The 25911-nt window shown below is 42.6% G+C and overlaps 1 protein-coding gene across 5 annotated transcripts; it reads left to right on the top strand.

Annotated features, from left to right (window-relative positions):
- Positions 1 to 838: 838 nt before the first annotated feature.
- Positions 839 to 25895, top strand: LOC100118971 (plexin-B). Of its 5 annotated transcripts, none has more exons than XR_001729670.2 (11): positions 839 to 1603; positions 5787 to 6360; positions 6786 to 7319; positions 7407 to 7783; positions 7977 to 8380; positions 8461 to 8959; positions 9035 to 10987; positions 11885 to 13018; positions 13116 to 13775; positions 15597 to 16107; positions 25376 to 25895. XR_001729670.2 is itself a non-coding variant. In XM_016989414.3 (10 exons), exons 2-10 carry the CDS (start codon positions 5985 to 5987, stop codon positions 15702 to 15704), a joined length of 6045 nt encoding a protein of 2014 aa, XP_016844903.1. In that variant the 5' UTR covers positions 839 to 1603; positions 5787 to 5984; the 3' UTR covers positions 15705 to 22389. The 5 variants fall into 5 exon arrangements, 2 of the variants coding, with proteins under 2 accessions (XP_016844903.1, XP_016844904.1); XR_001729671.2 differs by lacking the exon at positions 25376 to 25895 and adding an exon at positions 24908 to 25015; XR_001729669.3 differs by lacking the exon at positions 25376 to 25895 and adding an exon at positions 18338 to 23122.
- The last annotated feature ends 16 nt before the right edge of the window (positions 25896 to 25911 follow it).

Here is a 25911-nt window from a genome sequence, read left to right as displayed (position 1 = left end):
GAAAATTATTCCCTCGCCCCGATGTAAAACACTCGACGCACATGCATACAGAGAGCGTGTAGATTACACAAAGAGACGCATAGCTCGGAAGCATAGGGGAGTAGTAAGTGAGTAAGTATCGTGAAGGCGCGACACATCCTCGCGTATAACACGAGAGCTAAGTAAATAACTAATTACCGCTGCGGGAACGGGTCTCTCTCTCTCTCTCGTAAAACGGCCGAGTAAAAATATCCCCCATTCATCGCGGCGTTCTTCAAACAACGAGCGACGACGACTACGACGACACCCCAAGAAGAGCCTCCTTACCGTTGACCCGCCGCATTTAAACCGGAACAGCCGGGCGCGCGACGCGGCGACAACGCCAGGGCGTAAAATAGAGAGTGCGAGAGCGAGTACAGACAACGAGCCGAGATACAGCGAAGAGGAAAACAGCTGCGGCTAATGGGAAAACTCCATAAATCAGAGCGCGCCGCAGCAGCAGCGCGATTCAAAGTCTCGCTGCTGATGGTGCAGCGGCGGCGGCGGCGGCGGCGGCGGCGGCGGTGGAGAGATGGATAGATATACGTTCGAGAGCGGCGGAATGCGCGCGCACTGACCGTCAGAAAACCCGATCGTAGCAGCCCCCGTACGCGCCAGCTCAGCTCTTTTCTCTCCCTATATATACGCGCGTACTCTGCTACAACGTATGTATGCTGTATGCTGGTGTATACATATATATATATATGCGAGAAAGAGAGCCGCGCACAAGTGGATATGCGCGAGGGAGAGAGAGAGAGAGAGAGGGGGAGAAGAAGCGTAGCAGCGTAGGCAGCGCCGCCGCTCGCTCGCTCGCTCCAGTGCTGCTGCTACAGTCGGCCTATGTGTCAGTGCGAGTTTAATGGCGGCGGCGACGAGAGGAGTAGCGCGAGTAGCTGCTGCCGTTCCGTGCGTAGGACCTGCCGCGCTCGCTCGTCCTTCTGCCGCTGAGCACCAGCTGCTACAGGAGCTCTGAGGAAGGATAAGAACGAACACGAACACGATCCTGTGTGTGTGGACTGCAAGACGCGGGAGTGCGCGCGCGGCCAGGACTCGCTGCGATCTCGTTCTCTTTCTCTCTGTGTCCGCGGGTTCAACGCCACTTTGGAGCGCAGGCCCTGCTCTCTATCTCTATCTCTCTCGCTCGCTCTTTCTCTATCTGTGTATACACGTACTCGCTCGCACACACGGCTAGACGGCTCGGGGGTTGTTGTTTCTCCGGGTCGGCGGCTGTACACGCCTGGGTGATATCGCATCGGAGGCGCCGGTATTACAGATAGTGCAGCGTCTCGCTGAGTGCGCGAGTGTGTCCTGGTGCGCGGAAGCGTATTATATAGTATAGCCGGAGGAGCGGCGGGCCAAAGGGCGAGGAAGGCCGCGCATAGCTTCGTCTCTCTCTCTCTCTCTCTCTATATATATATCGCCCTTGCGCATTCGACTCAAGTATAAGTATATATACAGCACGGAAGAGTAGCGCACATCAGTATAGCGGAGTCGGAGCAGCGCAGGACTGCGGGAGGAGGACCGAAGGGACATGCTGCATCGCGATGTCTCCTAGGGACGACGAGGACGACGCTCTGTCGAACAGGTACGTGCGTGTATTCGATGTCTTTCTCTTACTCCCCGCTATTCCCCGTAATATACCGTAAGACACGAGTACCTGCAGTGCGCCGCTGCTCCCTTTCTTCGGACACTGCACGCGATAACACACTCTACGTGTGTGCCCCTCGCCACGGTCTTTGTTTGGGGGGAGGAGCAGCGTAAAGCCCGACGAGATATAGCGGCGCCAGGACGACGACCACGGCAGCTATACTCGTCTCTCTCTCTCTCTCTCTCTCTCTCTCCGGATTCCATCGCCGCCGCTTTGTGTCCTTGGCGCGCTCTCGGGCACCTGTCAAAACTCGCGATCCATAATGCATGCATAACGTAGACTCTTCTCTCGGAGAAGATGCTTCTCTTTCTCTCGCTCGGCAACGTCGTCGCTGTACCTCCCCCGCGTCGCACAGGACTTTTCTCAGTCTCTCGCAGTGCTGTGCTTTTAGCCGCTCTCTTTTTGTTTCCTTTTTCTAAAGCGCGCTGTGTCCCGCTGCTCCTTTCGTCCTCTCTCTCTCTCTCTCTCTCTCTCTCTCTCTCTCTCTCTCTCTCTCTCTCTCTCTCTCGCTCGTCGCTGCGCTCCCGAGAAAAGCGACGAGAAAAGCGACGAGAGAGAGAGAGACATAGAGAGAAAGAGGAGAGATGGCACATAATGCACGAGCGGGCCAAGTTTGGAAAATACTGCGCTCATGTGTATTATGTATGAGTGTATACGTGTTGTACACCTACCCATGGCGCATAGCAGGATTTCGGAGCGAGAGAGAGAGAGAGAGAGAGAGAGGCAGCGTATAGAGCCACCTACTATATACTTTTCTTTATGACCCCGTGCGATGCGCGGGTAATACCGCTCGCCCGCTTGCGTGTGGCCTTCATTTATTGTCGCCGCAGCATCTTCGATGCATTCCTTCCTCTCTCTCTCTCTCTCGCTCGTTTTTTTTCCTACTGTTCCGTTCGCTTCTCTCCTCTCTCTGTCTCTCTTTCTTCCGCTCTCGTTATAACACAGGAGTCGAGTATAGACGCATAGCGCACTCGGAAAGAGTGTGCAGCAGCAGCAGAGCTCTGAATTTTTGATAACGTGATGCATGATTATGCGCGCGGCTACTTAACCCCCGCAGCCCGGCTGGAATTCATTTTCAAGAGGCGCGTTGCGCGCGCGAGCTTGTTGTTTTTGCTCGGAGAGACTGAAAGAGAAAGAGGGAGAGAGAGAGAGAGAGAGAGAGAGACGAAGCCTATTTTGCATTGCGCTGTGATGCTTCTCCTTGGCGGAGCGTATGCAAAGTATTTCATTAGCCGGATGCTTTTTGACGAATATCCGCGAGCGCTTGGGATCCCAGGCCCTTTTAAGCCTGTTATTCCTGCGTTTAATCAAAAGCCGCCGCCGCTCTGATGTGCGGGAGAGAGAGAGATGATGTAGCGTTTCGGGGCTCGCGCGAAATGCCGCCGCGATTTTTCACGGTCGAGTTCCGTGCCGACCCGGAAAAATTGGCATATTTCGGTAAATAATGTTCATGGGAAAAGTTCGGGCTTACGAGCACTTGCCTGTATCGCCGCTTGCCTTTGACCTCGCTCATATATACGGATACAGACTTTTCAGCGAGTAGACACATCGCGAGTGTTCGCGAGAAATACTTGGCGCGTTGATTCCGCGAACGCTTGGCTCGCGGTGTTTTGGTTTTTAATTCGAAAGGGGGAACAGTATCGTTTTTAAAATAGCGCCGCTGCGTGTGCCCTTCATTGTTTTGAAATTACATTTTCATATCGAAGCCGTGCCGGAAGCTTTTCTATTTATATACTCATTGAAATAGCGATATTTTTCGGGATTCGGCAAACCGATTCACAATGCGCTCTTTTTTATCCCTGTATTTTTCATCCCTTGTCGGGAAAAAACCATGGGCAAATATTTTTTGATCGAATCATTTTTTATTTTGTTTTTGCTTTGTTGCAGCATCGGGAGAGCGATGCGTATAAAGCGCGATATTTGCGATGCAGTGGCGGGTTTCCTACTATTTTGTAGTTTTTAACACTGTTGTTTATATTTCATCCTTTTTTATTCTCGCGCCTTTAAAAAGCATGACGCGAGCCCGTATAACCGATCTTTATAAAACGTCCACTTTCAAGATAACGTCCACTTTCAAAGTCTCGCGTAACATTTCTGTGTTTATGGTTCTTTTTTTCGACGGTAATCCATTATACTTTTGAAAAATGAATATTTCGCAGGATTGATACCGGTCTATATTTCACAAAAAAATAACTGTTCCATCGGCCTGATATGTGGACGCTGCGAGATAAAGAATAATGTGTATTTATTGCTTATTGAAAAATAAAGCTGTTACATTGGAACGCAATTTTGATAAATGTGTGTACGGAGCTAAATAAAAAGAAAATTAACTTTGATTGATTTTTAAATCCCTTTTCCGATTTCTGTACAAATATTCAAAAGCATCGTATACCATCAGCTAGCACAGAATCCACGTAAAATTTAAAGCGGATCAAATCTGCTTTTGTTTTATTAATTTATAGCATGCACTAGCGTTATCGGCTCGCATTTTTCATGTTTCGATCGTATCATAACTTTTTCTTTGTCTGTCTATATCAAAGCACTGTTACGCCCATCCATAATTACAGTGCATCATACAGTCCTTTTCACAGTAGCACGTAATGTGCATGTCCTTTCATGACCATTATCACATATTCGGATAGTGTTTTGATTCCATCATTACCAAATTATACTGGCTTAGTTCCGAGTTCACCTGTTGACTAAATAAGCACATAATGAACAGTCACTTAAACTGAAGTGCGCACTTATGTGCTGTTATCACCTATATACTCATTTCCACTTCGTGAATTAATAATCTTTTCGTATCTCTTCGCTTCACATTTTATTGCCGCATCTCGCGTCAGTAGAGACGCCTTTCGGTGAATACAAGTATACTTGTACACGCGATTTTCATAAAATATTTTATACCAACTCGTTATTTCGCGATAGCATTTTTTTTAACGCTGATGCAGCTACACTCGTTTTCCCATCACGGAGAGAAAATACACGCGGCTGCTGCGTACTTCCCGCGGCAGTTCATGGATTTGTTAAAAGGCTTGTTTGTTCTATACATTTAAAGCTATTTGCTCACTTTATTCCGGGTTTTTCGTGCTGCTTCCGTACTAGTGCCGTAGTCGATTCCTTTAATAAAACAACCATCGCAAAGAATCCCATGCGCCTGCTAAAAGAACTTTGCTTTTACCACTCCGATTCTTGCGCCTCTATTTTTTCCCCCGTTTCGAGCAACTCCTGTGTTGCATCAGTTTAAAAATAAATTTTCAAGCACTCGCTGTTTTCCTACACTGCATTTCTCTTTTCATTCATGCTTCTTCAAAGAAACGCTGCCGTGGCACTACTTAACTTTTATTTCTTCTCTTAAGCAAAAGTACGTTAAAAAAGTCTGCAAATGCAAAATCTGGGAGAGAAAACTGGGGACTAAGCACGTTTTAATGGTTTATCACAAGCTATAATACAATCTTATGATTGTTTTACAACTTTGTATTACTAATGCGTTTTGTAACTGTTAAAAGTTGTTGTGTTACATAGTAGTTATAGTACAGAGTATATTCCTTATTGATATGGAGTCACAATGTGATTGTCCAAATCACTGAACGCAAGAAACTGCAGTATTTAAATTGATTCCAATAAATTATTTCCTATGTGCCTTATTACCTCTGATTTATTTCAATCAAATCTATTTTGAGCATTCATTCCAATTGATGTGAGAAAAAAGCTCTACGTTTTTTTTCTTTAGCTTTATATTTACACCTAAGGACTAAATTAAATGTTTTCAAGATGAAAATAATTAAAAAACCTTTGTGTTTTATAAAGTCATAATCATAGAATGTTTATTATCAAAATTTACAGAATGTAAACTGAAGTTAGCTTCTGAAATTTCAAGCATTTGTTACATCTGTCATTCTTTATTCCTTGGTTATTGTTATTCTATGTTTGTTAATTTTACTTACAACAATTTTATCTACTTTTTATCGAAAACTTTTGATAACATTTCTTTTCATATATACTTACAATCAGGATAGGTACTTCTTTAATACATCTAATCTGAGTATCTAATATACGTTAATGAACCTACAAAATTAGAAAATATGTAATAATGGATGCAATTTTTTTCTAATTTCAGAGATATGTGCAGAGGAACGCAATGAGAAGAGTCAGTTCAGCCACCAGGTGGTAATTCTAATTGGCTTCATGGCTGGTTGAGCCAGTCTTAGATGAGGCCCTCTTTTCCTCGTTCAACTCATTGTCTCCTTCCAGCCATCAAACTGCACTGCGCATGTAGCACGAGTGCATTTCTCAGCTTCACTATAAACCACACACTATGAATCTCTTTGGACTATGGTCCATCTCCCTGCGACCACTGGTGCCACCGCCACCACGGTTGACACAGTTGCTCATTCTCTACTATGCCTGTCTTGTACTCTGCTTGATCCCTCTTCAAGCAGTGTCAGCCACCTCTGAGGAAGTAGCTGGTTCCGCATCTGCTTCCAATGAAACTCAGCTTGTACACATCGTGGCACAGTTTCCATCATTGGCTTCTGGACAGATGCAAAGAACCTACTTGGATTATAATTCCACTTCTCTACGCTTCAACCACCTTGTGATAGATCCCAATACTGGTCAGCTCTTTGCTGGTGCTGTCAACAGGCTATTGCAGCTAGACTCTGATCTCCAAGTAAAAGAGCACGTGATTACAGGTAACATTATGGATTTTAATATTTTCAATTTTATTAATACAATTTTATGGTGCCCCATTTCACTGACTGATTAGCATATTGTATTTACTACTTGCTATCATTGTAGCAGCTACAAAATCATTGAAATGGCTATAATTTTGTAAATATGTGTATGTTATCACTGGTATAGGTGAACATTAATTCATACATAATACAGGCTTCCATCCGTATGAAATGTTGAAATTTTAATAAGGATTCCTGATGCCCGAACGAAATTTATAATCAATACGTATACCTACACCCACAAATCCTAATAATTAATAGTATTCAGAAATCAATCAGCAATACTATTTTCATTATGTACCATTGCATAGGAGCTATTTAAATAATAGAAGGTTTGGAAAACGATGGATTTTTAACGGCCCACTCTCATGAATTTATTGCAGGTCCTAAGCACGACAACCCGCAGTGCCATGCAACAGGATGTTCGTCCACGGACATCGAGACCAGCTTGACCGACAACGTAAACAAGCTACTAGTAGCGGATCTGGACACACGAACCCTCATAGTCTGCGGCTCGTTGTTCCAAGGCGCGTGCGAAAAGCACCGGATGTCCAACATATCCCTCAAGCTACAGAACTTCACGTTCGGCGTCGCAGCGAACGACGAAGCTTCCTCTACCTATGCTTTTATCGGTCCCGCGCGTTACAATGCTTGGCAGAGCTCGAACATCCTCTACGTCGGCACGACCTTCACTAACAATGCCGAGTACCGACATGACGTGCCTGCTATTTCTAGTCGTAATTTGGATAATTTGGAGTTCGCCGAGTATACCTTTAATAAGCAGTCCATTCTTCATATCGACGTGAAGTACCGTGACCATTTTCTCGTTAAATATGTCTACGGATTCAACGCCAGCACCTACGCTTACTTCGTCCTCGTCCAAAAACAGTCTTACCTGCCAGAAGAGGAAGAACTTGGTAAGTTTTTTTTTTCTTGATTCGAGTTTAATGCGATTGAGAATTAATATTATACAAAGAGTAATGCTTTATTTTTGTATTTATTAGGTTATATATCGAGGATAGCTAGGAGCTGCATCACTGATCCGAACTACGACAGCTACACGGAGGTGACGCTCCAGTGCAACGTAGAAGGCAGAAATGAATCGTACAAGCTTGTGCAAGATGCGAAAATTGGAACTGCCAGTAGTGACCTAGCTTCTCAGTTAGGAATCAGTGCTGGCTCTTCGATTTTTGTCGCTACCTTCTCACCTAGTAAGGGTATCACCAACGAGCCTCTGCCAAAGTCTGCAATATGCGTCTACAGTCTCCAGGACATCGAGAACAAGTTTGACGAAAACATCCACATGTGCTTCAACAGTAGCATCAAGTACAGGAACATGGGCTATATTAGCGGACCCATCCAGGACGGCGAGTGTCCGCAGGTGAGTTTTGTTTGTAAAACGGATCAAAAGGAATTTCATAGTTAATAATGTTATTTGCAATCAGAATATAGAAATGATACCAGTATTACCATGACAAATTTAGAATCAATTATGCAAAGGCTCATTAAATATAAAGTAATATAATTTATGTAGTTATGCAAATTATACAAAGGTTCGAAATGTTTCTTTACAGTCCACTGGAAATATTGGAGACTTCTGTGAAGTTGGATTAAAAATTTCTGGTGTATCTCCAATTGTTGGTCAAGCAGTTTTACACTTTCCTGATACTTTTGTTACTTCTATTACCTTGGCAAACACAGAGAGTCATACTGTTGCTTTTTTGGGTACAGAAGATGGTGCTGTAAAGAAAGTTTTACTTTCTGCGTCGGATGCTTCAGTTTATGAAAGCATCGTAGTAGATAAAGGTCAAAAAATCCTTCCAGATACTGCCGTTGCACCAAGTGGAGACTACCTTTACGTTCTATCAAATTCTCGGATTTCAAAAGTTAAGGTGCAACACTGTAGTAGTTACACGAATTGCAATAGCTGTCTAGTAGCTGGAGATCCGTATTGTGGTTGGTGCTCTTTAGAAAAAAGGTAAACAACATTGTCTGCTTGACTGGAATTTGATAACTTAATTAAATTATCTCTAATGCTCAATTTTGAATTGCTTACAGATGTACTGTACGTCGAGACTGTCAGAAAGCGAATAGAAGTAGTCCACGCTGGCTGTCTCTGGGAACTGGACAGCAATGCATCGATTTTGAGCAAGTGCTTCCGGATCGCATACCCATCAAGCAGATGACGACGGTACAACTGACTATTAGAACACTGCCTGAACTGCCTACTGGTGCAAAGTACAAATGCGTTTTCGGCAAAGCCGAACCAATAGATGCCATTATGACCATGTATGGTCTGTCCTGTCCGACTCCACCTATCTACTCTAGACCCAACATCCCCAAGGATGCTGATCACGTTCTCGTGCCATTATCCGTTCGCTCGAGTGAAACTAACAAAGACTTTGTATCGCGTAATTTTGCCTACTTCGATTGCTCGAAGCATACGATTTGCTCCGAGTGCGTTAAAGCGCAATGGACTTGCAGCTGGTGCGTCTATGATAATAAATGCACGCACAATACGACTGAATGTCAAGGTGACATAATTTCTGGAGAAAATGTAAGTTCAATTTTTTTTTAATTCATTCATTGCGAAGTAAGAATACAATTAACAATGCTTAATTCTTTCCTACAGAATGTACAAGCAACCCTTGCAGCACATGGGGCTCAGTATTGCCCACGGTTTGTTACTCCGGAGAAACCGCTCATGCTGCCAAACAACGTTCCCAAAGAGATCACCCTCGAAGTGAAAAATCTGCCGCATCCACAAGTCGGTCACACCGGTTTCCAGTGTTTTGTAAATATCGAAGGTGCTCATTTGCGCGTCCAAGCCCGAGCTGAAAGCAGTCGTTACATCATTTGCGACAAAACAGTATATTCTTATGAAGCACAAACGGGCGAGTACGAAGCCGAGGTGATGGTTATGTGGAACTCGAATCACTACATTGACCGCACCAGCATCATACTGTACAAGTGCGAAGTATTGGGTTCTCACCGAGAGCATGCAGATTGTTCGCTCTGCGTCACCCGTGAGCGACACTTCCAGTGTAGCTGGTGCGGCAGTAGTTGCGTTTATCGAGACTCTTGCCTGAATTCCGCATTCACTGAGTGTCCAAAGCCACGTATCGACATGATAAAACCGCTGAGCGGACCTATCGAGGGTGGCACTCTTGTCACCATAGAGGGTAGCAATTTAGGTCTACGTGAAAGTGACGTCGCTGGAAAAATTTTTATCGGCAACGCTACCTGCACTCTCGTTGATTACGAGATTTCAGTCCGTATTGTCTGTCGCACAAGTCAACACGAGGCCACCGACGAAGCTGCTGTTATCGTAGGTAACGTCGCCGGGTTTACTCGCAGTGCCGTTTACTTCAGCTACAAAGATATCCGGCTAACCAGTCTGAACCCACGGGTCGGTCCACAAAGCGGAGGAACACGTCTTGCTATCACTGGCCAATATCTCAACATCGGCAGTGCGATATCAGCGTATCTGGATGAACTGCCCTGCCAAGTGAATGCCAGCCAGGCTAGTAGTACACGACTAACTTGTGTTAGTAGCAGGTCTGGTCGCGTGCGAAGCATATCTAGACTGACGCTGAGCATTGACGGGGCGAACCGTACTCTCGAGGGCAACCCTTACAACTACACGCACGATCCTAGCATCATGGAGATCAAGCCCTTGAGTAGCTTCGCTTCAGGAGGTCGTATGATTACAGTCCACGGCACGTATCTCGACACCATTCAAAAACCCGAGATGGTCGTGTATTTTGACAAGGAGAGCGTTCCAATTAATCGCACAATTTGTTCGGTGCTCAATCCGACGCAGATGGAGTGTCCAAGCCCAAGTGTGGCTGGACGCTTCGGTATAGCTCGTGACAAGCGTTCTCTTGGACGTAAGGTTGCCAGCCTCTCGCTCAAGATCGGCTTCATCATGGATAACGTTGAGTCGGTGCGCGACCTCGACAAGCACTCGCAGAACCTCCGCAATCGGCTCGTGTACGTCGAGGACCCCAAGTTCTTCCCGTTTCCCAGCAACGTCAAGCTATACAAAGGTGATACTTTGGTCATTGAGGGAGAGAGTCTGAACTACGCGAGCGACGAGTCCGACGTTATGGTGACGGTCGGTACCCAGCCCTGCAACGTCACGTCGCTGGCTTTCTCACAGTTGGTTTGCACGCCTCCGGATCAGCAACCCATGGGTACCGACGAACACGGGGTGAAGACTGAAGACGGGCTGCCGCTTGTAGTCGTGCGCGTCGGCAAGAGTCTCAGGTTCCCGATTGGTTACCTCCACTACGATCTCATCAAATCCTACCCGATACCGCCCGAGGCGATCGCGGGTATAGCCGCGGGCACTTTCGGCCTCGTCTTCATCTTCATACTGGTGCTCGTAATCTATAGACGCAAGAGTACACAAGCTGAGAGGGAGTACAAAAGGATACAGATACAGATGGATACGCTGGAGAGTAACGTGAGGATGGAGTGCAAACAGGCCTTCGCCGAACTACAGACCGACATGACGGATCTCACCGCGGACTTGGAGTCGACCGGTATACCGACCCTCGATCACAAGAATTACATCATGAAGGTGAGTCAAAAAATCATACATGCTAATGCGTTCAAGGGTTTAGACGCGCGTATATTAATTACGTAAAACCTTTAAATAGTTTAAATAATGGATATAAAAAATCTTGACTATCCAAAAAAGTTTTACAATGCTTTTACTTTGTAGAATTATTTTTTATAATTTTTTTATTACTGATTACTTAAATACGATGAGTAGAGGGAAAATTGTACAAAATTTTTGTAATTTATGCAATAGAAATTTTTAATATATGTTCCGGACGTTTTTATAATGTGAAAACACGGTTATTGGTGCGGATACTAAAATATACTATAGAGCTTACGAGTTTGGATTTCGCCTTAGGCTATTTACCGATGTACGAATTTTCAGTTATTGAATAAATTTTATCTCAGGAAGCATAGCGGAGAAAATCTAATGTAGTATAATCTAGTTTCGCGTATAATTTATGCCTTATTATAATAAAATTAATCCTTTGTTTGGAGAATAATGAAAACAACATGAAATATAAACATTGTGTATGAATATTTGATGATTCCATTATCTTCAGAAAAACGCTTGCATATAATAGCAGCCTCTCATTAGGGTTTTGTTTGTTTTACCGTCGCGAGCACTTTATCGATTACCCTCCGTAACTGCAAAAGCGGAAGAAGAAAAAAATATCGCTCATTGTTTAAAAAACTATTGAAATTTAATCGACATTCACACTTTAATACTATATTTATCAATTGAATTCGCTAAAAATAAAAACTTTTCAATTTTCAAAATTATAATTCTCACCCTTTTTCGTGACATTTAAACCGTACGATGCTCCTTCGGCGAAAAGTAAATCGGACTATTACTTCCTAATGCGAAAACTTGCAAGTACGCGTATACCTGACAAAGAAAACATTGTCCTTGAAGGTCTTCTTCCCGGGAGTGATCGACCATCCGATCCTGAACGACCCTCGTTCACGCAACAATCTCACGCGCACCAACTACGACGCGGCGATGCTGCAGTTCGAGCAGCTTATCAACAACAAGTGCTTCATCCTGACGTTCATCGAGACGCTCGAGTCCCAGAAGGACTTCAACATTCGGGACAAAGTGAACGTCGCCTCCCTTCTCATGGTCGTCCTCATGGGCAAGATGGAGTACGCAACGGATATCCTGATGAATCTACTGCTGAGGCTTATCGACAAGTCCGTCAACACGAAGCATCCCCAGCTGATGTTGAGGCGCACCGAGTCCGTCGTCGAGAAAATGCTGACCAACTGGATGGCCCTGTGCATGTACAACTACCTCAAGGACTACGCCGGCTCGTCGCTCTTTCTCCTCTTCAAGGCCATAAAGCACCAGATCGAGAAAGGTCCCGTCGACGTCGTCACCCACGACGCCAGGTACTCCCTCTCCGAGGAGCGACTGCTGCGCGAGCAGATCGACCACAGTATCGTCACACTTCACGTTGTTCAGGACGACCTCGACGAAAAGATCCAGTGTAAAGTCCTCGATTGCGACACCATTAGCCAGGTCAAATCCAAGATACTCGACGCCCTCTACAAGAACACACCCTTCTCTTTAAGGCCTTCGGTGCACGAGGTCGACCTCGAGTGGCGCCACGGCAGGGGCGGCCACCTTACCCTTCAGGACGAGGATCTGACGACCAAGTGTTGTGGCGACTGGAAGAAGATCAATACCTTGGCTCACTATGGAGTCAAGGAGTCCGCTGTCATGTCGCTCATTCCGCGGCAGAACGATGGCTTCTCGCTCTCCTGCAAGCAGCCCTGTCACACTTGTAGCAAAACGTCACAGCATCATATGCAGCAGCATATACAGCACCCAAGTCAACAGCAGCACCACTACCACTCGAGGCACGCGATCAACCACTGTTCTACGTTGCATCTACCGCCAACGCCGAATCACGGTCTCTTAAGTCCCGCGACGATGTATGCCACCGGCCCTGGCATTTACTTCGACAGTCAGCACTCGCCGCCGATGATTATTGCCAACGGCGACGTCGAAACCGGACACACCGGCAGTCAGCGGCTCTATCACTTGGTAAGTTCAAAAGACGCTATTTATTTTTTCATGGAGGGAGTACTGAACAAAAAAATTACGATGATTTGTAAACAAAAAATCATTTTGGGTATTGCAGGTGAGGCCAGTAGAGGAGAGTCAATACGCGACGAGTATGGGCTTCGCGAGCGGTAAGGTACCGCCAGGTCTGCACCCGGAGCGCACCCACAAAGCAATTCCCGAAATCTTCCTTACGAGGCTGCTCTCGACCAAGGGCACCGTACAGAAGTTTGTCGACGACTTTCTTAACACGATACTGACAGCGAACGATGCGCTACCCAGTGCCGTCAAATGGCTCTTCGACCTACTCGACGAGGCGGCCAATAAGCACAACATTCTCGACCCCGAGGTACCCCACGCTTGGAAGTCCAACAGTCTGCCGTTGCGGTTCTGGGTGAACTTCATAAAGAATCCAGACTTCATGTTCGATATCAACAAGTCGACGACGGTGGACTCAAGTCTGTCAGTCATCGCTCAGACTTTCATGGACGCATGCTCGACGTCGGAGCACAGGCTCGGCAAGGACTCGCCCTCGAATAAACTGCTCTTCGCCAAGGATATCCCACATTACAGGGAAAAAGTGGGCAGGTTTTATGCCGAGGTGCAGAGATTACCGCTCATCACAGATCAAGAGATGTCCAGTGCCATGCAGCAGCTAAGCGCCTCGCACGCTAACGAGTTTGATGTCATTGCCGCACTCAAAGAGTTGTATATCTACGTCAGCAAGTACTATGGAGAGGTAAGAATAAATTTGTTTATTTTCATCAATTATGTATGATACAACCTATTTTTTATTTTTTTCTTAACGTGGAATGAAAGCACGTTCATCAAAATATTCGATTTTAATTAATTCCAAAAATTCGGCATATATTACAAGATACTAATTATTTCGGTAAAAAGCGCATTTTAATTATAAATTTGAAAACTCTTCAGACATCTATTTCATGCACGCTTTTCAGCTCCTACGGAGAAAATTCATTTTTATATGGCTTCGAGTAAAGTTTAATAACGTACGTTTATACCAAAAACTTTGACTTCAATCTCCGCATGAGTTTAATAAGGAATATTAATACAACATGAAAAGATGTAAATTAAAGTTTGTTTATTATGCGGTATATTGTATCTGCCATTAATTTTAATTGCTCGGAATTAAATACTGTGTTGTCATGTTAGATCAAATCACAAATAAAATAAATCACAAATGCACAGCGCAAATATACACTTGTTTCAATCTGACATATTATATCTGTCATGATTCGAGTTTAGAGCGTGATATTGACGGCTTTTTTATTGCGAACAATAATAAGGATTCATTTATCAGAGCGGCACCTCGGCGGCTTAATTGGTAAGGCACCAGACCGGAAACGTTAAACTCGTCGGTTCAAGCTGACCCGTACCCAAGTATTTTCTCGACGTTTTTAATTTATGTGTTTCCTCTATTTTTTCTTAAGGCTTTTCATTCTCAAGTGGGTTCGCGCTGTTGTAAAAAAAACACTGGATCGCACGATTATAAATCTTAAAAACGCCACGTCGTTATGTAAATTTATGCAGTTAATGCAGATTTTTAAAAGGATTTAAATAAGTTGATTTGCGAAAAAGACAAACTGAAAATATGATGTTTCGGTATTATTGTGAAAGCAAAATGTATGAATTAAAACTTAATGGCTTATCGTGTTTTTTCACTTTTCACACAGGAGTCAAAACCATTTTGTTATAATCATATAACTAAGCCGTTCATGATTTTAAACTTTCGTGATATTCTGTCAAGCGTAATTCTGCATTTTAAAATGTAAAAATTGAAAAACTAATCTTGTACAAAACATACTAGATCGTGACAACGTTAATTGCTGTATGACTGAAAAAGTATTTTTTGTAATAAGATGAGTACCAAACCAGTTTAACGGGGCTTAAAAAAGATTCATGCTTTGAAAAGTGCGAAATATTCGCTAAAGAATGTCCTGAAAATATGGTAAAATCAAGCCGAAATTTATTATATACGTTCCACGACTGTAATGAATCAATGTTCCCGTGCAATATGATCTATTTTTTTAGACTCTAAAACAAATTCTGACAAGCTTAAAGCGAATTAAAGCTCTCTAGAAAAAAAGCATTTCGTCAATTTTCACGGAACCGCGTACGGCCGCACATTTTTCATCTCCGCGCTATAATAAATTTGCTTTTCACGAGTTCAGTAATAAAAATCCTCGGTATCCGAAATAAATGTAATTTCGAGCGTCAATATGCGCGCAGAGCTATGTATAGAACTAAAAAACAAATTAAAAGTTAAAAAAACGCGAAGGCTGAACTTTATTGAAAACTAACGACAACGTCGACGAGGCGCAACGCCGATTGAAGCGTGAAGTGAAATCAAGCCGTTAAACGAGTCGCCGTGCATTCGTTCGAAAAATCAGCGCTCAGCTCTCGCTGTGCAGTAACGATCCAATTTAAAATGGCACACTAGCAAAGAGGAGAGCAGCCAGAGCTGCACACAAAGTGAAAAAGAGATGGAGCGAGGTACTAATAAGAGCGGTGCGGTAAATCCGCGCTTTGACTGTTGCAGATCCTCGAGGCGCTAGAAACGGATCCGGGCTGCTGTAAACTCCACCTGGCCCATCGGCTGGAGAACGTCGCTTGCACTCTCGAAGGCGAGGAGACGAGCGCCTGCTGACACAACTTCGGCCAGGCCTTCACCGTCCGCAAAATCCACGACTTCTCCTCCAGAAACTCTGATTAGTGCCTCCACAATTGTCAAGTCTACTAACGGACACACGCGTGCGCGCGCGAAAGGAATATGTCGACGAAGTCGCGGACTCTTCGAGCTGATCAGAGCGCGCTTCGCCAATTATCTGTATACATATATAGCCGACGAGAGAATTGATTGATATCCGAAGAAACACGTATACACGGACAAAAAACTCATATGTACAAAGAAGAAACGTCTGCTGCTGCTGCTGCTGCTACCAGCGTCGATTAAATGGGAATGAGCGTTAAGAGTAAAAAGAGGGAAGAGGAGCACGAGAGCAGCAGCCGCGAACGAGCTCCGAAGCGCGCGGAGCGAGTAATAGCCTTTGGTAAGTTCGAAACGCCGCGTTCCGTCTTTGATAATTAATGAGAGCGAGCGAGCGAGAGGTGAAAAAGGGATAGAGAGAGAAAGGAGAGAGAAAAAAAGTAAACAAATTCGTCGCGCGTCGAATCGGTGGATCCGTTCGGCGTGTATTCACTCGGCGTAAACGCGTATACGTAGGTACATATATATGCATATAAATATACATGATTTGCGCAGTCGTCGATCGGAGAAGAGAGCGAGAGATGTATGTACGTAATTACTGTGCGCGAGGCGAGTTTGCGCGCGTGCGTCCGCTCGTTTCACGGCGATAAGGATCGTTGGGGTAGAGAATTTTTTCGTTTTTTTGCTGCACTCGCGCGCGCGCGCAATCATTTGCGCACCCACACCGACACGTTCAGAAACTGCGCGCTGTAACAAATATTCGAGCATGACGGATTATATATACGTTTTTAATTGAGAGAAAGTTAAGCGATAAGCGGTTGGGGGGAGAAAAGCGTACGAGGTTTATATATATATATATATTGAGATAAGAGGGAAAAAAAATGAAAATGAAAGAGGTTGAAGAAAAAGCCATAGTGTCCAACGGACTGTATGTGCGCCCAGTCGCGTACAGCAGCAAGTAGTCTGTGATCTGAGCACGAGTGGCTATGCCTACTATCTTCATTACGATATTATTATTGATATGTTATATATATAAATATTTAATTACATAAGAGTAAATATATTATATATATATGAAGAATATAAAATAAAAAATATATAAATATATATGAGAGATGGGATAAAGAACAAAATAAAAGATATACCACTCGAGGAACGGGCAGATTGTAGTGAGCTAGCTAGAGAGGGTTTATTATCTTACGATGTATAAAACAAGCCAGGGATGATGAGATTGTGACGCGTAGTGTTACGGTATACATACTCTATACGGTGACTAAGCTAGCGTTTAAGTTTAAGTGCGGCGTGGAGGTTGAATGAGGAGCAGAAGAGGAGAGAGAGAGAGAGAGAAAACTACGTTAATGGTCTACTTCGAAACGAAACGTACGCTGAAAACGTCGAACAAAATATATGAATTAAGCATTTCATTTCTATTTATTTTTGACGCGAGGATAAATTAAGTTGTTTTTTTTTCATATAACAAGAAATGTATTTAATACATTTTGAAAAATGTGATATATAGTTTCTTTTTGCAAAATAAATATAAATATATATATGTATAAATATATGTGATGCGCGCATTCTCTCTCACCTCGTCGTCTCCCCCTCGTTAATACTCGAAAAATCTCTTGCTCTCTTTTCTTTCGCGCTTTTCGTCTCTGGCCAGCAGATTTCGTTTCCTGCGATCTCCGTACGTAAAACAAAACTACCTATATGCGTTCGTAATTCCTTCATTTTTTTACTTTTATACGAGACGGCAATTATACATACATATAAATATATATATAAATATTACGGCACACGATTGTATACACATGCACTCTGTCAGATTTTTCTGAATGTCTCTCTATGCTATTCGTTCCCTTTGCAAAGTTCAATGACTGGTGTTTACACATACGCGCGAGCGCAAACTCGTGCGCAAAACTCGATATTTACAAGAGCTCTCTATGCGTTCAATCAACTTTTTTTATTATTATTATTATGTTTTGCGTTTAGTCTATTGACTATTTCGTTCGATTTTTTTTTTTACATTTTTAGACTAATCAATTTCGAATCGTCCGTGATTTTTGCGGCGTCGACGACGATATCGCGTCTATTGTTTATCGTCTGATAAGTGTATCATATAGTTATTATTATTATACAAGCGTTTAAGTGAAGTGCATTTCTTTTGAAAAAGCAAGCCGCGAAACACTATACTCATGAATTTGTTTATCGGTTTATCTTTACTTTTTGTATATACGAGGAAATTCGAAAATAATCAAAGCGCAGTCCTCGCTTTGGTCTGTCGCCTACGCGCGGTCAAGTCGACGTCATAGAGTCTCTCGCGCGTCAAGCTCTATTCGTCCATTTCTGCGTCTTTCCTTTGCTTTTTTTCTTTCGCTCCTTCGTTCACGCTTTTTTTTTCGTTCGCCATGCTTGTTTTGTCTCTTTAACGTTTGTAGAGTTCGCGACAAAGGAAATTCCCCCTATATATTATTCGCAAAACAGCGTGTACTGCCAGGGCTCTTGAAATGCATCGCGTCCTTATACAAACGAAAAAAAAAAAACATTAATATGTGAAAAAACGATGATCTTAGGCTTAACGAAGAAAAAAGGAGAAAGGAAAAGGGATCCGTCACTGGTGTCACGCTTGAGCGCGTGGGCCGCGTCGTGCTGGAATCGTGGTCGTCGGAAATCGCGCGTGTGCATTTCGTCAAAGGTATGCTGCTGCGATTTAAAGGCCGCGTAAAGGGGTTGACGCTGAATGGCTTAAAAAACGTGCAGGTCTTTGATTTTATTATTTTGCCGAGCCTACCGCGAGCTACGTACCCTGAAATAAGTACGCTGCGCATAATTACGAAAAAAATTAAATTGTACGTTCAATGCTGCTTGCGTGTGCAGTTGGAAATATTTAGAAGGCTGTTTTGTGACAAAGATTCCCTTTGAAGCTTGTGAAATGCTTACACGTGCATTTTGTGGCATCGCGCGTTCAAACATTTCATTGCATACGGATCGCGAACAAAAGTTGCGGGTAAAGACAAAACATTTTCAGTCATTCTTTGCAGACTTCGCCTTCAAGTCCAAAATTAACTATATTCGTTCGATAAACTTTGCGTCAACGTTATAAGAATAAAGTAACTCTTCGATTCAAGATAGAAGCCTATAAAAAATTCTGGTTTATCCGGTATCGATACCGGTGAGTCACAAAAATCAAGACTGCGTTTTTTTAAGCTTACAAAGGTGCCTCGTGCAAAGCGTCGAGGTTCTACATTGAAATCGTGAAAAGTTGCTCGATCGTAATAACACTCTCCCAATATTTAGTATTATTTATGCATCAATGACTGATTTTAAGACTTAAATATATCCGGAAAAAGCCTAAGATTCCTCAATCTTTCTCAACGGATGCATTTCTCTAATATTATCTATTCTAAGTCAATGATCTCTACAAAGCTACCAGTGAAAAAGGCTTTTCAAGTTCGGAACTGTGATAACACATTTCTCTCGGCGGCGAGCTTGCGCCAAGTTCTGCCAACGCTGAAATCGATGCGGCAACTTTTCAGGATTTCGAAACGCCGGGGCTCGCGAAATGGCCGCAATGTTCTTGTACTTAATTAAGATTTAAGACTATACGTTAAACCGTGAGGAGGGCAGCCGAAGGGAAAAAGTAAACAGAAAATATATCGAGTCTCGAGAATAGACCTTTGAATCAGCGCGAGCGACTCTTCCGGCTTTCGTGCGGCGCGATTCTATCCGGCGTCACCCGCGCATCGTCGCGCCACCGCCACCGCCGCCGACCTATGTATATCTTATCTATATGTACTGTATTTATTTATATACTAAACTACCGAGCAAGCTCTATAGCTTTATGCGACTTTGAGTGTAGCACTCGGCGCGGCTATAGTCCATGCGATGCCGCTGTCCGACTGCTGATGTCTGTCTACCAATGCGCGTGCATTCACTGTAAAAAAAGGAACATTCAGTGTTGAATTTGTACTAGTATAGATAGAGAAAATTGTAACGATTGACTGATGTTTTCCTTCTTCGCGATCGAAGTATATTATATTTGATGTGTAATAACACTCGAGCTGATGGATTAAAATTTTTTTCGACGTTGGCATTATTTATACGATTGAAAGGGTTTACTAGAGCATCTTTTTTTACAGTGCGCGTACACGTAATGCGACTTTTCTGACTGTGTATTTTGCTTTCTCGAGACTGACCCAGATGGAAGCATTTTGCATTTCGTTAGCTGCATTAGCGTTTTTATAGCAAAGCCGGAAAAAAGCGCATGATAAATTCACTTAAGCAGAAAATTATAAGTCAGTAATGTTTAAATTATCATTTCCGTTAAACCGAAGTAATCAACAAAAGAGCTGTACAAAATGAATATTTGAAATTCTTCACCCCCGTCTTTTATCGGAACGACACAACTGCAAGAGAGCATACAGTATGCTATTTATAAGACTTCCACAAGTAAAGCTCTTGCGTTAAGTGATTTGTAGAGTGTACTTATGCGCGACGCGATTATTTATTTGTGATTCAGACGTTTTTCTAGAAATAAGAGCTGACCTGGATCACGCGACGAGTTTTATTTAACTTGAGCAAATAACGCATTCGTGCAAAAAAACAAACTTTACAAACTAACGGTAAATCCCTGAAATAAACATTTAAAGCGATTTGTTGATTTATCAGTTTGACAAATGAAAGACAAACAAAGCCCCTTTCGACTAATCTTGTAAGAAGATTTCAATTCTTACTTCTGGGTTTGTCTCGAGCGACGTTAAATGTCTTCCCTAATGCGCAAGGAAGAATTACTCTCATTTCTTTTTCTCTTTAAATCGAGCGTGAACTTCCTAAGCTCAAACGAGGATTATTCTAAGCTCAAGACTTTTGAAACGAAAACGAGAAATTAAGTCTTTGAAGTAAGGGCGTGCAAGCGATAAAATTAATAGCGTCAATTATTTTGCCACAACGTTATGTAGTAAAAACAAGAAAATGTCTCGTGCTAGCAAGTTCTGTTCTCGCAAACGTTTACTTTCATGTAGTCTTGCAGCGGAATATGGAAACTCGTGAACGTCCGATGTGCAATTTCGCTCGACACCAGACTGGATTCCGTTGCGCGGAAAGCGTCTATTGTGTATATTTGTCCCGTTTTCTCGCAAGTCCAGTCGAGCAATTCCAATAATACGTATAGCATCTATCTCAACGATGTACAATTATATAGACATATATAAATATCGTTCATGCAGACCGAGTTCACGACCGAGCGAAAAGGAGAAAAAGAAATATCCTATACCTGTGTATTTCTGCGTTAATTTTGTACGATTATGATTCTTAGCTCGTGCGATATGTCTTTTTCTGGAAGATCGATGAAAGTTCATGTAGAGTAGAAACGAGTGAAAAAAAAGAATAACTAAATTAAAGGTAAAAGTTTAGAAAGAGAAAAAAATTATTAGACTTGGCGTTGAAAAAAAAGTAGTGAGTGCGTTGGTTAATTTGAATATTAATGTAATTAATTAGACGAAAATTGAGAGTGAAAATGTAGACAGTGATAGATGACGTTTTTTTTTTTAATATATATCATTGTTAATTTTAATTCGGTTCTCGTGGAGAGCCGCGACGACATCCAATATCCAGAGCATCGAAGTATTTGCCGTAATTGGACTGAGATCGGCGAGAGATAATGTAATGTATATTCGATCCAACTCGATTTGTATCCGAATATTGCTAATAAATTATTTTGTAAAGTCAAGTGATATTCTTTTTAAAATGATATACTCTGCGTGTCAGAATATAAACCTTGAAACAATTATTATATGCGATCGCTGTAGAATCTATAATTACAATTCATATATATAAATATACGAGGTTCGATGACGCGCCGATAAAAATAAATATACCATGTTGACAGCATTCGCATACAGATTCAGCTGGATTTCAATCGCAAGATTGTTTCTTACTGTATATCGCACACACTGTACACTAACACAGATACACACACACACACACACACACAGATTCGTGTATGCTCGTCTTCGTGAAGCACACTCATAAGCGCGTTGGTATAACTCATGCATACAGTCTGGTGACCATGTGTCAATTAAGCATTCAACGACTTTTATACAATAAGGACATTCAACAGTTCATTAATGTATTAACTTTGTAATAACGTCTCGGTCTTACTATTGGTTCAAAATTTTAGTTTGTAATATAACAGAGAATGTTCAATTGACATATCGTTCAGTTATTCACTGATTTCTCGATATAATAAAACGAAGAGTGTCTACCAGCTCTCGCTATACCAACATATTATACAGCTCGCGCATAAGCTCTCGCTTATATACGAGAAACTCGAGCGCGCGAGTATCACAAAGACTTTAAAGAGGAGAAAACTCAAAGACTGGCTGCGAATACTCAATTAAAGCACATTTCCTCACGACATACTATCTCCTTGACATTTTGCAATTTACATATAGGCTTTAAAGATTAAAAATTTTAAGCGCGCTAGGACTGTGAATTATTATACGAAAACCAACGAAGCTACCTGCTGGCATATAATAGACATACTTTGTGTGCGTAAACGAGATAAAGAGATGAGATGCAGCAGCAGGCCGAGCGAGCGATGTACCGACAGAACAAAAAAAAAAAAGTTTATTCTATATATATTATATATAAATACACGGAAAAGGGATGTACATGAGGTGCGAAATGATGATAACGCTTATTATAAATGAAAACAAATTGGAAAAAGCTGCGTATATGATATATAGCAGCGTCGAAGACAAAGTACATAAGGAAGCGAGTATAATAATAACGTGGTATAAAATATATAGACAAACAGTTGAATAGAGGATAAAAACTATTATAAGTTGAAGCAAAGTTTGAGAAAATAACACAAGCTTGTCAATTGCGCGCGTGAACTTTGTAACTTTTAAGAAATGTGTAATAAGACGATCAAGAGATGAGGAAAAAACGAGGGACGTGTAATTAGGCGTCGGCGTCGCTCCGCGTAGTTTTTAGAAGAAGCGTATAAAAAAGGGGGAGGGCGAGATGCATAAAAATTATAATACACACAGCGAGAGTGAAAGAATAAGAAGAAATACGAGAGAGAGAGAGAGAGAGAGAGAGAGAGAGAGAGAGAGAGAGAGAGAGCGAAGGAGAAAAAGAAGCCGTCGTTGTTGTCGCTGCATGTAAAGTATATAAGAGAGAGAGAGAGAGAGAGAGAGAGAGAGAATCGGACGAGCTGTCGGGATTTCGTATAATTAGGGATATATATGTGTATATCCAAGTGCGTAGTGCGAGAAGGGAGAGAGATAGAGAGAGAGAGAGAGAGAGAGAAAGCTATACCTTTCGCTGAAGGCTGCGCGAGGAACAAAACAAAAGGAAAAAAAAAATGATGAAGAAATACTCTTTGTGGGCCGGTGGGTGAGCGCGACGACCGCCCGCCCGCGCCAAGGGGTCGACGTACTCCGGCGCTACTTTATACATATATAAGAGCGAGCCGAGAGCGAGAGAGAATGAAGGAGCGTGGAAAAAATATGAAGGAAATCGAGAATGCGCGATATATAGGAGCGGGGGAGTGAGATAGCGCGAATGTTATATACATATACATAGTTATACACACACACACGTGCATCGTGTACGAGGGGGTAGGAGGGGGATCGAGCGAGAGTAGAAAGAAAGAACGAGTCGACTGCTGCAAGGAGCGGCGTATTTTTTTCCTTTTTTACTCCTGCAGCGCTAGATGTGAACGACTCGGTCATATGTACGTAATATTCCTGCGCGTACATACATACATATATATATATACCATCATACACTGCAGTAGTTATGTATAGCGGTAGCGCACAAGCATTTTTCAAGGGAGAGAGTGGGCGCAAGCGATTTCAAGAATGGCGACGTTTCTGCATTTTTCCCTTGTATATTTCCCCCCCCCCCTCCTCCTCCCTCTTCCTCGCGCACATACTCCGATCATCAAGAAGGGCTGCACACACACACCCACACACGCGTGATGCAAGTGTACGCAGGCTGTGTGTGTGTGTGTGTGTGTGTGTGTGTCCTGTTGTAAATATATATAGCGAAGCCCGCAACCTACCCCTACAGCAACACACGTGCGCGTATGTGCGCTACTGTATATATATGTGTGTGCGTTATACTGATGTGTATACCTACCCCCTTGTGTATGCTGCAGCAACGTTCCCCTCATCGGGTTCGGAATGAGCGAGAGTGCGAGATGAGGCATATAGAGAAAGAGAGAATCGAAGGGCGGAATAAAAATGCTCACCCCTCTGAAGCTACAGAGGCGCGCGCGCGCGCGCGACAGTTATAGATATATTGTAAGATTATACTCGCACGGCGTGTAAATTAGCGTTACGTGCCCGCGACGCTGACACTCGAGAACATTATTATTATTATTATTATTATTATTAAATAGACACGTACACGTACACACAGAAACACAAACACATACAGTTAGAGAACAAACGAAATGACTCTTGCCAAATTTTCAATGGGACGTAGAGGACGAGCGATTAAGCATTTGAAGAATTGCAAAAATATATTGGTATTATAAACAAGCCTCGAGTTGACTTCTTCATTTATCATCTCTCAGTGTACAGTATACGATACGCACACACCCTCCATAAATGTATTCTTCTTCTCCTTCTCTCTCTCTCTCTCTCTCTCTCTCTATGCGATGCGTCAACCCCTTTTTCCTGTGTTTCCTTCCTTCCTTCCTGATGTCTATACTCATGACTTTGTCCCCCTCGGGGTTGATGCTACATTCTATACATCAAGTGTGTCCTTCTCTCTCTATCTCTCTCTCTCTCTCTCCTTTTTCTGGCTCAATTCAGTTTGTTTCGAGTATGGAACAGCCAATTATTCAAAAATACACGCGTCGGCATGTACCCCGGCTTTTCGTTTTAATAATACCCTCGGGCTATATGTCTTCGCTCTTCTTGTTCGGCTTGTTCGAAAAATTTATCTTCCGTAATAATGTTACTTTTCTTCGCTCGAATATGAAAAACACAATAAAGATTTTTTTTATCGAAATGTTTTAGTCGTAGACAGAGAAAAAAAAAAAGCACTTGCACCTTACACAGTAGGACGAAGCTTTTTAATTTTCTTCTCTCGCGCGCGTTTTAGTAAAATGAGTAATGCAATTTCAGAGACTGACGAGTTATTACACAGCCGCCCTAGGAAGAAGTCCGCGCTCGCGCTTGTTTTTAAGCTCATCAAGGATGTTTAATGAAATTAAAACTTAATCTTTCTTGAAACGCTTATAGTCAACAATTCTATTTCATCTTTTTTTTTTTCCTTCCCTATACTCCTCTCCCACGCCGAGCATAGCCATGGAATATTGTGTCCTTTTTAATTAAAAATATGCAGCGCAAGGCTCGTTACGGTTCGTTATGCAGATTCGGAAATGCAGATTATATATGAATTACGCGCAGAAACAGAAGTGCGCATGAAATGATGCATGTAAAACCGAGAGCGTTCATTTTCGCGCGTTAATTAAATTGCAAAAATTTTGCTGGCTTCGTACTGTTTGATATTTTAATCCGCTTAACGAACGCCCGCGCGCACTGCATCTCCTTAATTAAAAAAAAATAAAGAAAAAAAAATTATGCGTACAGATCCTCGACAGTCGTAAGGAAGGACATTTGAGACGAGTGCTCGGAAGAAAATTGTTAAAAAATAATGGTCGAAAAATATAAGGTGAGTGTTTATATTGCAACCATTAAAATTTTACGATTACGTATGAGCGCATACTTACGCGGCGTCAAGTGAATGTCGCGATACACTTATAAGGTAATATTAGCGCACGTTTACGTACTTCTCGTTGGCGAGACAAAATTTGACTTTTTATTTTTACGCAATAACGTATAACGCTTTTAATTAAACGAGATTTCAAAATCATCGGAGATGGAAACGCGATTGCGTATCAAGGGGTGAATTGCTTTACTTTTAATTAAATGTCTGATGAAGTAAAATAAAAAGATCGATTCGATTGAAACGGAACTGATCATTATACGGTTGTCAGAATTAGTTGATCGACATCAAATACCCGATTCGTGATTTGAAGGGAATGTTGATTTTGCTTTACAATAATATCGTGACCCTCCATATGGGAATGTAGTTAAATATAGCGCGTTTCCAAACAATACATCGC

The sequence above is a fragment of the Nasonia vitripennis genome, chromosome 5 (assembly GCF_009193385.2).
Source record: "Nasonia vitripennis strain AsymCx chromosome 5, Nvit_psr_1.1, whole genome shotgun sequence".
Classification (NCBI taxonomy): Eukaryota; Metazoa; Arthropoda; class Insecta; order Hymenoptera; family Pteromalidae; genus Nasonia; species Nasonia vitripennis.
This window is presented reverse-complemented; position numbering and strand designations above follow the sequence as displayed.

Excerpts from the sequence above, each read along its gene's own strand:
- LOC100118971 (XM_016989414.3), top strand. The coding sequence starts at position 5,985 with ATGAATCTCTTTGGACTATGGTCCATCTCCCTGCGACCACTGGTGCCA. Across the intron at positions 8,960-9,034 it reads ACATAATTTCTGGAGAAAAT|AATGTACAAGCAACCCTTGC; the intron begins GTAAGTTCAATT and ends TCTTTCCTACAG. Across the intron at positions 13,019-13,115 it reads GTCAGCGGCTCTATCACTTG|GTGAGGCCAGTAGAGGAGAG; the intron begins GTAAGTTCAAAA and ends TGGGTATTGCAG.